Source organism: Dermacentor silvarum, chromosome 3 (genome assembly GCF_013339745.2).
Source record: "Dermacentor silvarum isolate Dsil-2018 chromosome 3, BIME_Dsil_1.4, whole genome shotgun sequence".
NCBI lineage: Eukaryota > Metazoa > Arthropoda > Arachnida > Ixodida > Ixodidae > Dermacentor > Dermacentor silvarum.
Window position 1 is genome coordinate 115,105,173 of NC_051156.1, and position 11,771 is coordinate 115,116,943.

Sequence of the window (11,771 nt, forward strand, 5' to 3'; positions counted from 1 at the left end):
GTATTCGCCGTTCTGTATCGCCCTCCTAGCGGTTCTTTGGCTGATTTCCTAACATTTATTGATCGTCTTTTGTCCCATGCAAATGCTATGAATTATATGCTTACTGTTGGTGGGGATTTTAATGTGGATGTCTTGAAGAACACAGTTACAAGTAATGAATTTTTATCAGTGCTTGAGTGCAACTCATTTAAAAATGTCATTACTATGCCAACACGTGTTACTGAATCAACAATGTCATTGCTGGACATGTTTGTTACCAACTCTATAACAGAAGAAACAATTTCAGGGGTGCTAAGTTGCGACTTAAGCGATCACTTGCCTATATTTATTTTACTAAAAATGCACACTAACCCGGCGTACGTGAAACCAGAGGAATTCACGTACCGCTCAGTGACACCTGCAACATTGGAACACTTTAGGCACCGTATAGAGCAATTGGATTGGAATGATATTTTGGCTGATGGAGATGCAAACAACTCGTATAATAACTTTATAAGAACCTTTAAAGAACTTTACTTTGAATCGTTTCCTCTTAAGACATATCACAGACCAAGGAAATCGCGGAAACCATGGATAACAAACTACCTCAAGCGACAGATAAACCATAAAAATAAACTTTACCAGCAGTTTGTTAAAACACGAAATGCGAACTTGTGGACTGAATACAAGAGTGTTAGAAATAAGTTGAATAAAGAAAAAGAAAGGGCGAAAAGAGACTACTACTACCACATCTTTGATCCACAACGTCCAGAGCGACGTAATACCATGTGGAAAAAACTGAACGAAATACTGAATAAAGGAGCCACTCCCACTAAAATCGATAATCTGGAAATAGACGGCAAAACGTTGAACGGAATTGAGCTCGCAGAACAATTTAATGATTTCTTCGTGAAAATAGGAAATACCAGCCACAGCGCAGAAACAACAACCGGCATAAATCCGATACCAAACACGCTTTTTCTTAAACCAACTTCCAGTTCTGAAGTAATTACACTATTTAGTAGAATAAAAAATAGTTGCAGCTGTGATCCTGACGGCATAGAAATGCGACCAATAAAGTATGTATTAGACATCATAGCAGAAGTACTAACACATATCTATAACTTGGTGTTATCAACAGGTACTTTTCCTACACTCATGCAACTAGCAAAAGTTACCGCAATATACAAAACAGGAGATAAAAACAATTTAAGCAATTATCGGCCAATATCTGTACTCCCTATTTTCTCGAAATGTCTTGAAAAAATAATAAACGATAGAATTGATATCTTCTCGAGAAAGTACAATCTTATTACCGAGTGTCAATATGGTTTCAGAAAGAAACGTTCAACTGAAAGTGCTCTATTAGCACAGAAAGAAATCATATTATACAATATCGAAAAGAGGCTTTTAACACTTGCGTTATATTTGGACTTCAGTAAGGCCTTTGATCGCGTAAGTCATAAGTTGTTATTAGATAAATTAAAATGCTATGGATTTAGAGGAATCTCACTGAAACTTATTCAGTCGTATTTGAGTGCGCGGTCTCAGTATGTTGAAGTAAATGGCTTTAAATCGCGCACACAACCAATTGAAACCGGGGTGCCACAAGGCAGCATACTAGGGCCTGTATTATTTTTATTTTACATCAACGACATAATCAACATTGATGAAGATTGTAACTTCATAATTTATGCTGATGATTGCACACTATTTTTTACTGGGAAAAAGTTAGGTACTCTCGAGGCGCTAGCAGCAAACACATGTTATAAGCTTCGCGATTGGTGTATTAAAAACAATTTAACGCTAAATGAAACAAAAACAAAATGTGTCCTTTTTCGAGCCCTTGGCACATCCCTACAGCTACCTAACCAAATTACCCTAGGCCCATACAAAATTACAGTTACCAAATCAATTAAGACACTTGGAGTAATTTTTAATGAACATATATCCTGGAATGAGCAAATAGATCAGATTAGTTTAAAGCTGAGGCGCGTGGTTGGTGCCTTAAATCGTTGTCGATGTCTTTTGCCTCTTTTCGTAAAGCGACTTATTTATAAAGCTCTCTTCCATGCCCACTTGAACTACTGTGCTTTAATATGGGGAAACACTACATTAACAAATTTGAATAAGCTAAAAATACTTCAGAAAAGAGCTATTAGGGCAATAGAGAACATACCATACCTTGAACACACCAGACATCTCTTTATTAAGCATAAAATCGTTATGGCGAACGATATATACAAATGCAGGCTGCTACAATCCTACATTAGTGCAAATCGCGGGAAGCTTGACACATTTCTTACACTTGCAAATCTTGAACATACTCAAAGTATTTACTTCCATCGTTATAAACCCCGCTGGAAAACTCCATTCTCACGCACTATTTACGGAACGCAAAGGCTTAGCCACACATTACCAAGCATTCTTAACGCATATGAGCAGCAAGACATCGAAATCAAAACACTAAACCCCACCAATGTAATTAGTTTGTTTTTGTAATAGCGCATTCCTTAAATTGTATTGTTTATATCATTATGTTTTCACTAAGCATAGAACTACGATCCGATTTGTCTTCTCTTGCTTTATTATGTACGAAAATGATGCTATATCTACTATTAATATTTTTTCGTGCTAGTGTATAATAATTATGTTTTCGCTTGTGTGTTTATCCTGCTACTTTATTTAGTCACTTTTGCTTGTATAATTATTCGCTTTTTGCTTGTATATTAACCCTGTCATTGCTCCTACAGGGTGGACGGTGCTTAGTCAAGCTGCAGTATCCGCAGCTTTTTCGCCGTCTCCCCCTTTTCACCGATGTTTTTGTTTTGGTGAAATAAACAATGACAATCAACCAAGAAACGTTATGGAGACAGCAGTGCTTACAAGGACTTCTGGAAATATTGTGTGAATAATCAAGGACACTAAATCAACATATAAGCAAGCCCAATTAATGCTCACAGATCGTTGGAAAATGTAATTTGTGGTTTCATGTTGAAAAAGAATCTCGGTATAGGTATTCAAACACAGCAAAGAGGTTGCAAGGAGATGAACACTTCAGTTGAGTAACAGAGGTGACCAAGGGAAGCCTCAGCTTGAAGCCAACGTTTCACCAAGCAAACATATTTGTGAGGGCCGAGACAAAGACAAGTTCCCACGCTGAGGTTTCCCTTGCTCGTTCACTGTTGATTAGCTGAATGTTAGGCTGAACTTATTCTGCGGGTACATTTCAAAATATTTTTGGAAGCACACTGTGCGCAGGTTTTGTCATCTGCTGTTTGAAGAGACAGAAAATTTGCTTTTAGTGATTTCTCAAGTTTGTGAAGTGTGAAATAGGCTGGCCGGTTGTGTGAGCTTGCCTTTTCTAGCTATCTCTTATGGTGCAGTACTAGCCTAGTTATTGATTTCATGCAAACTGTATATGAGCCTCTTGTAGTAAACAAATGTAAAATCATGCGCATTTCCAGATCTAATTCTAATCCTAGCACTTGCCATGCCAACGTTCCCTTAAATTTTGTCATGTCATATAAATAACTTAAATTGGACCAATAATATAGAGTACGTCATTAGCAGTGCTAATCACATGCTCGAGTACTTATGGTGCAACCTTTCCAAAGCACCGTCTACTTTAGAACTACAGCTTTAGAACTACAGCTTTACAAGCCTAATTCGCTGGAAACTTGAATATGCATCTGCAATATGGGATCCCAGTCGTGTTAATCTTATTCCTTCACTTGAACTAGTACAAAATAACTATACTTTTATTTCTAATTATAACCGTACCGCGAGTATAACTCCAATGTAAACTGGCCTAGCACTCATTCCACTAGCTAATCGCTGCCAAGTCGGCCATCTTTTGCTATTTCATAAAATTTTCTATCACACCACACTTCATGACGACTTCATACTGCAGCCTCAGTGCATTTCAAACTGCGTCGATCATCGCAGTAAGGTAGGAATTGATTTATGGAGCACGAAGTCTTTCTTTCATGCCCCGTACATCTCAGAAATGGAACCACCAAGTATCGTAGCCATCACAGATAACAAACTTTTTTGCAAAACATTAGCTAACATTGTATAATCAGGAGAATCATTATGTTACAAGAACTCACTGCACTTGTTTGTTTTACTCTACTGCTTTGTAACCAGTCCCCTCTTTAATACCTGTGGCCCTGAGGGTACTTTAAGCAAAAAATAAAATGAGTTTCACTCATCATGAAGTGTAATTTCCTTAAAATTGCCATTAAGCGCTTTTGATCATTTTAAAATTCTTTGCATTTTCATGTAACAAATTATCGTTGTGAGGGAGCATGTGACACTTCGTGGTACTAATGCCCGTCAAATTGATTTGCAAAGAGCAGATGACAGAGTTTGTGCATTAGCAAGTAGGAGCTTGCTACATTGTTTCTGTTCTGGTCGTCATGGCTATAATGACTGCAAAAGAAACAAGTTGGGACTCAACATGTTACTTCTCCGATTGTCATAAAGCGCCCTTAAAAGCAACTAAACTTGTATGTCAAATTTCTCATTCCCGCTCAGTATGATACAGAACTGTAGACTGCTGTTTTCCTAATAGGGCTCACACCTCTCTATCTGGTAAACTTCCAAACATTTCATAGTGAGGTATGTAGTTCAAGAGGACCTGTTGTCATTGTGGTGACAGTTGAGCATCTTGTGGCTTAGCGTGGGCAGCTTGCAGACCAGTAATCTCTCTTTTGTCCGTCTTCCTGAAAAGAGAAATGACAAAGCCATGACACACATGTAAGCAAAAAATGGTGAAACAAAAGTTAGTCCCATAAATGAAGAAAAATCACGGTTCTAGTTGAAGTGTTCAGAAACATACCCTGTGAGGATTCTGGCCCTTGATGTTACTTCCAGTGGAGACACGTTCACGGTTGACTTCTATGTCCAGAGACAATAGAGACCAAAGGGATGAGTCCAAATATGAGCAGCGTCTTGGAGGCTAGAGTCGAAAGAAAAAAGAGCCTCAATTACTATGCTGGAAGTGTGCGTGAGTTTGTGATTCATGTATGACAGAGAACAGTGCACGAAACGCTTCATGACAGAAAAACGCACAAACACAAACACGCACACACAACACTGTTTTGAGTGTGCATTTCTTTCAGTGGTGTCCTTGTGTAGGCTGTGCTTAGTCAAGTCTCGATTAGATGACAATTGTTTCTGCCAGATACTAGTAATAAACACAGTCATTTTATTATGTCTCAGATGCAATTAATCTAACTGTATCACCGGAAGTACACTTGTCACTAATGTGCAGTGAATTATCGCGGTTTATCATTTATGCAGAAACAGCCAAAACTTTATTATTTATGCTGTACTCATGTTAGCAATTTTAGCAACTTGGCAAAGTAGCAAGAGCCTCGTTTGAATTGCTTTGGAAGGGCAATAACTTTAGAATTATTACTATTTTCTACTTTTAAGAAATGACGACAGGAATCTGCTTTATCCGTCTCGCATGCAAAGAAATTCAAAGTTGAAAATGAGAAGCACTGCTTTTTTACTCACCGGCGCACAAGCCCAGGGGCTGCAAGGTTAATCCGCTTTCGTGGGTAGTCTTCAAGCAGACTGTGCTCGGTTCCAGCAATTAATTTTCGTGCTGGCCAGCACTTTTTTTTCGAGCAACCTGACGCAACGCGGCCAGATGCGGCAGATCACAAACGGCGGAAGCCGTGCATGCAGCCGCCAGTAAAACGCCGCAGCTGAGAAAGTTCACAGTCTTTAAACACATTCGCTTGGTGGCAGCTATCGAATGTTGGACGCATGAACTGGCTGAGGTATTATTGATATCTAATTAAAATGAACCTGCGTGATGCTGCTCAAAGGAAACGACCACCCCATTCGCAAGTATAACCGCCGTACAATTTGAATCGATAAATGGCACGGACTGCAATCGATACCAGTGGGCTGCCGCTAATCACATGTCAGTCAGGCCTCAAAACCTTTATTCAAGTAACGAAGCACGGACTTTAATAACAGAAGTCCAATAAATACAATAGACTCCTTATTTTGTAAAAAAATGACACTGTAATTGTGTTTGTCGGTTATTATATGTACATTAATAGCTCAAATATTGAGTCGTGTTGAGCGCCAGTTAAGTTTGTTCTTTGTCCTTGAAGTCGATGAAAGTCTCTTTAAGGTGTTTATCGGCGTTGATGAAGCAGGAGGCAGGTTGGAAGTAACAAAACTTGAGGATATATTGCAACGAAAATATTTACACAGTCAAATGCAGAGTTGGCAAAACAACACTGATGCAAAACACACAAGTAAACAGCGCCTTACTCTTCGACTTGTCTTAAGTTAGAGCCTAGGACAACTGTCACTACATACGACCAACCGAGTCTCACTGTTCTACCACTAAGTGGTTACGGCCCAGACTAGCGTTGCATCGTACGGAGTCTTACTGATCTATCAGGTTTAGTGATTACAGTCTAGACTGAGGAACAAGCACCTCGTCTCGATTGTTATAGGTGAAAGAGATAAAGAAAAAGGGCGGTAGGACCGTTGGCCCATCCCACGGAAGCAGTTGCCAATGAGAGCTGGAAGTTTGTTAAGCCACAACCCAGAGGGATGGGCTTACAATTAAAAGTAAATGTATTGGAAAACAACGCTGTTTTCCTTCTTTCCGCAACTCCGTTTCCCTCTGTCATTTCCACGTGGTCAGTGACGGCCTCAGCAAACATGCCAGGCACGCACGATTTATTGCTCGGCCATCTCAAACCTCGGTGGCGTTTCTAGCCAGCAGGGGGCTCGGGGGCTGGTGTCACAACACTGCGTACCGCAGTCCCCCCCTCAAGGTTTTTCCGCGTGGAAAAATAATGACCGTTGGTGGCATTCGGACCCGGTGTTTTCCAGACGACGTTCTTCGAACGCGATCTCCGCATGCGCACTGCGCCTCTATGGCGCGCACTGCAAGCTGACACTCAACACCACGCGGGCTTTTCTCAGCGCTCAAAACAAGATACACGTGGTTGCCGCCCGGACGCGTAGGGGAGTGGACCCCCGCTCCGTACGCACAACACATGGTCAACAATGCTAGGCCATAAACCTCGGCGCCGTCTCTAGCCCTCAGGGAACTCGGAGGCCGGCGCCACAACACCGCGTACAGCCGTTCCCCTCGAGGTTTGTCCGCGTTGACCTATTATGACCATCGGCGGAATGCCAACCCAGTGCGCGCAAGACCGCGTTCTCCGAATCCGTTCTCCGCATCCGCACCGCGCCCCCCCGGCGCGCGCCGCGGCTCGTCACCCGACACCACGCGGGCCGTTCGACCCCTCAAAAACAGAAACGGTTGCTGCTCGGACGCGCTGGGGAGTGACCGCCTCCCTATTCATAAAACACGTGGGCAAGTTGCGGCACTGCGACAATATATACAAAAAATCATGCAGCCCTACACCGCCCATTTTGTATGTTCGATAGAAGCGCGGCCTAACATGTCCCCCCTAAAGAGTATACTGGGCTGATTTTTGCTCAGTGATACGATAAATCACTGCCGCGATTGCGTAATCGAACTTTCTAACCACACCATGGCCTAATTAGATCAACAACAACAAACCAACCCGCAAAATGACAAAGCAAGAAGAGAGGAAAGAGAAATGCACAATACATGTCAGTAAACAATTAAGCACACGATTGCAGTTCCAAGCTATAAGAGCACTCTAGTGTCTCTGTGTCTTGGATCGGCACTCTCAAAGTCCACAATATACAGCGCCAGGTGAGCAGGAACATTCACGCCCATCCAGTTGGCATGGCACTATATTATTACGATGGCTTCCATGAGCCGTAGCTGATACGTCTGTGAAAAGCCAGTAGGGCCCAAATGGATCCGGAGTGCTGAGTGCCACGGACTCGCAGAGGGAAAGTTTCGGAACCTCAAATGCCGTCTGAGCTTCCTCCGAGCAACGTATCTGATTGGGTACCGCTTTCTCTGCTAACCGCGTGAGCCGGTTCTTCACCTCTGCACATCCTCGGCTGTGCTCGCGATAGTGGCCGCACAGTCCTAGCAGGCTGCGTAGTTTCCTTTTGGTGCACAGTGAAACCGGATTCCTAATTGCAGCTATTTTTTCTAGATCTGGTGCGTGCGTCCCTGAGCCGACAATATGCCCGAGGCGATGAATGTGGGCTTGTGCAACTTGACACTTTTCCGAACTGGCTTTCAGCTCAGCCTTTTCTAGGGTAGAGTTAGCTAGCTGCACTCTACGGAACTCCTCTGTCCGGCTTACCGACTCATTTGATTGTTCTAACACATGGACAGGCTCGGTCGGTGCTCCACGGGATGGCACAGAGCTGTTGGCCTTCATCAAAAGTTCCAAATCTTCATGGGTCAACAAACAATCCGTGCCCTTGACGAGCTCATTAGTCAACGCACAGAGTAGGTCGACGTTCTGAGGTTCCTCAGCCATATTCGGGCTATTTAACCTTACCGGCAACGTAGCCAGTTTTGCCTGGATAATTTCCCCAAAAGCAGACACCAATCTTACCGTGCCTGACGGCTCCACGAGACTTTTCGGAAGCAGATTCTCCCGTATAACAGTTATTTCACTCCCTGTATCCATAATCGCAACTGTGGATACATCTTCGCACGAGATAGGAATTAACTGTACTTTAGTCATCCCTTCACAGTTGCGTCTCACGGCTTTTATATTTGCAGTAAGGATTCCATCAGGAATCTCACTTCCCTCAGGTATCTCACCTACCGTCTCATGGGCAATCGCCACCTTTTGTACCCTCTGCCTTGGCTCAAAAGCCCTCTTTGATTGATTTATCTTATCGCTAGATTTCGGGCAATCCTTAGCGAAATGGCCCGAGCCGTGACACAAGTGACATTTGAGGGCGCCTTTCTCTACTCGGGGGCGGCTCTTGCCCCATGTCTGCCGCTGACGGCTTTGAAGCGTACCCCTTGCCTTTCGCCTGTTCAAAAGTTTGTAGCACTTTGGCGATCTCAGGTGGCTTAAACCATCCCTCGCCTTCTCGTAGCCTCACGTACCCGAGACCCTCTATACCAAGGCCCGATTTTATACGATTTGCTACCATGAGTTCTGCCATCACCTCTACAGTGTCAGCCCCTCTCACTTGGAGGTAGTAAGACAAATACGTTTTCACTCGCGAAGCGAACTGTGACCACGTCTCCTCCTTACGCTTCACTGCTCTCTCAAACCTCTGCAGATACTCTGCCGGAGAAAGCTTCAGTTCCATCAACACTGCCTCTTTAACTGACTCGTAATCTGTACTCTCTTCCTGGTTGAGGTTACGCAGTAGGTAGCGGACGCGTTCAGTTAGCGCTGGCATGACCAGATGCACGCGACTCTCATGCGGTACCCTGTACGTAGCAAAAAGTTTTTCTACTTCCTCAAACCATAATGGTACATCCGCGTCACACGGCAGGCGGAACCCTTTCAGCACTTTTGCGCATTGCTCGATGGAATCGAAACCCATCCACCTCTGATCGCCCCGCTCAGACCCAGTGCTCGGCAACGAACCATTGAGACGTTCAGCACTCGTCCTTGTCTGCAACAGCCTTTCGTACTCAATCTGAAGTTGAAGCTTTTGAACCTCGAGCTCGAGCATTCTTGTATCATTTGGAATTTGCAAAGGCTGAGATACCTGCTGCGACAATTCCTGGCTCTGATTGGGTGCTCTCACTTCATTTGAGTTATCGGAATTTAGAATACCGTCATTTGATAACTCCTGATTCCGATCCATTTCCGCCACAGTTGCACCCTCAACTCCATTAGACTCCATTGTCTCTGCGCCCCCGCGTGTCCTCACCATGAGCTCTACACACCAACTGCCATGCCAACTTGAGAAAGACGCAAGAAATCCTGCTCACCCGTTGCTGAATGCACTGCCGTTTCCGGATCTCCTCCACGGTGCCGGACTTGGCTGCTTTGGGGTCTTCTCGAAGGTGCAGGAGGTGGCCGTTGGATGACTTGATCTTCTCACCACTGGTCCAGCATTCGATGTTGTAGAGCTCGCCGATCCCTGTCGACTGCGCCAGTTAAGTTTGTTCTTTGTCCTTGAAGTCGATGAAAGTCTCTTTAAGGTGTTTATCGGCGTTGATGAAGCAGGAGGCAGGTTGGAGGTAACAAAACTTGAGGATATATTGCAACGAAAATATTTACACAGTCAAATGCAGAGTTGGCAAAACAACACTGATGCAAAACACACAAGTAAACAGCGCCTTACTCTTCGACTTGTCTTAAGTTAGAGCCTAGGACAACTGTCACTACATACGACCAACCGAGTCTCACTGTTCTACCACTAAGTGGTTACGGCCCAGACTAGCGTTGCATCGTACGGAGTCTTACTGATCTATCAGGTTTAATGATTACAGTCTAGACTGAGGAACAAGCACCTCGTCTCGATTGTTATAGGTGAAAGAGATAAAGAAAAAGGGCGGTAGGACCGTTGGCCCATCCCACGGAAGCAGTTGCCAATGAGAGCTGGAAGTTTGTTAAGCCACAACCCAGAGGGATGGGCTTACAATTAAAAGTAAATGTATTGGAAAACAACGCTGTTTTCCTTCTTTCCGCAACTCCGTTTCCCTCTGTCATTTCCACGTGGTCAGTGACGGCCTCAGCAAACACGCCAGGCACGCACGATTTATTGCTCGGCCATCTCAAACCTCGGTGGCGTTTCTAGCCAGCAGGGGGCTCGGGGGCTGGTGTCACAACACTGCGTACCGCAGTCCCCCCCTCAAGGTTTTTCCGCGTGGAAAAATAATGACCGTTGGCGGCATTCGGACCCGGTGTTTTCCAGACGACGTTCTTCGAACGCGATCCCCGCATGCGCACTGCGCCTCTATGGCGCGCACTGCAAGCTGACACTCGACACCACGCGGGCTTTTCTCAGCGCTTAAAACAAGATACACGTGGTTGCCACCCGGACGCGTAGGGGAGTGGACCCCCGCTCCGTACGCACAACACATGGTCAACAATGCTAGGCCATAAACCTCGGCGCCGTCTCTAGCCCTCAGGGAACTCGGAGGCCGGCGCCACAACACCGCGTACAGCCGTTGCCCTCGAGGTTTGTCCGCGTTGACCTATTATGACCATCGGCAGAATGCCAACCCAGTGCGCGCAAGACCGCGTTCTCCGAATCCGTTCTCCGCATCCGCACCGCGCCCCCCCGGCGCGCGCCGCGGCTCGTCACCCGACACCACGCGGGCCGTTCGACCCCTCAAAAACAGAAACGGTTAATGCTCGGACGCCCTGGGGAGTGACCGCCTCCCTATTCATAAAACACGTGGGCAAGTTGCGGCACCGCGTTCTCCGAATCCGTTCTCCGCATCCGCACCGCGCCCCCCCGGCGCGCGCCGCGTCTCGTCACCCGACACCACGCGGGCCGTTCGACCCCTCAAAAACAAACGGTTGCTGCTCGGACGCGCTGGGGAGTGACCGCCTCCCTATTCATAAAACACGTGGGCAAGTTGCGGCACTGCGACAATATATACAAAAAATCATGCAGCCCTACACCGCCCATTTTGTATGTTCGACAGAAGCGCGGCCTAACAGCGCCCCTAGCAGAAAAAATACAAACTAAAGTATTCGACCAAATTACAGTAGCTCCACTTGCGCGCTTATGCTGGAACGCGCCGCGGTTGATTTTTCGCCATCTGTGGCCATTTGGTGAACTCGAGAGTTTCTGGGGCCTGGTAATACTCTAACAGCTGGTCGCAGACATCAACTCCTCCCATGAAGGCATTGTATCTGCGAACAACAGCTGGTGATTGAACATCAATGTACTGCTTGGTTTTTTTGGACCACCGCTTCACG

The 11,771-nt window shown here is 45.2% G+C and overlaps 1 protein-coding gene across 1 annotated transcript; it reads right to left on the reverse strand.

Moving 5' to 3' along the window:
• Window positions 1-376: 376 nt before the first annotated feature.
• On the reverse strand, window positions 377-10,027 carry LOC125944330 (uncharacterized). Its single transcript, XM_049664703.1, is given in 4 exon segments — window positions 377-397; window positions 8,220-8,684; window positions 8,715-8,832; window positions 8,834-10,027. Coding segments are annotated over 4 exon segments (1,539 nt in total). The 5' UTR covers window positions 9,769-10,027.
• Between the last annotated feature and the right edge of the window lie 1,744 nt (window positions 10,028-11,771).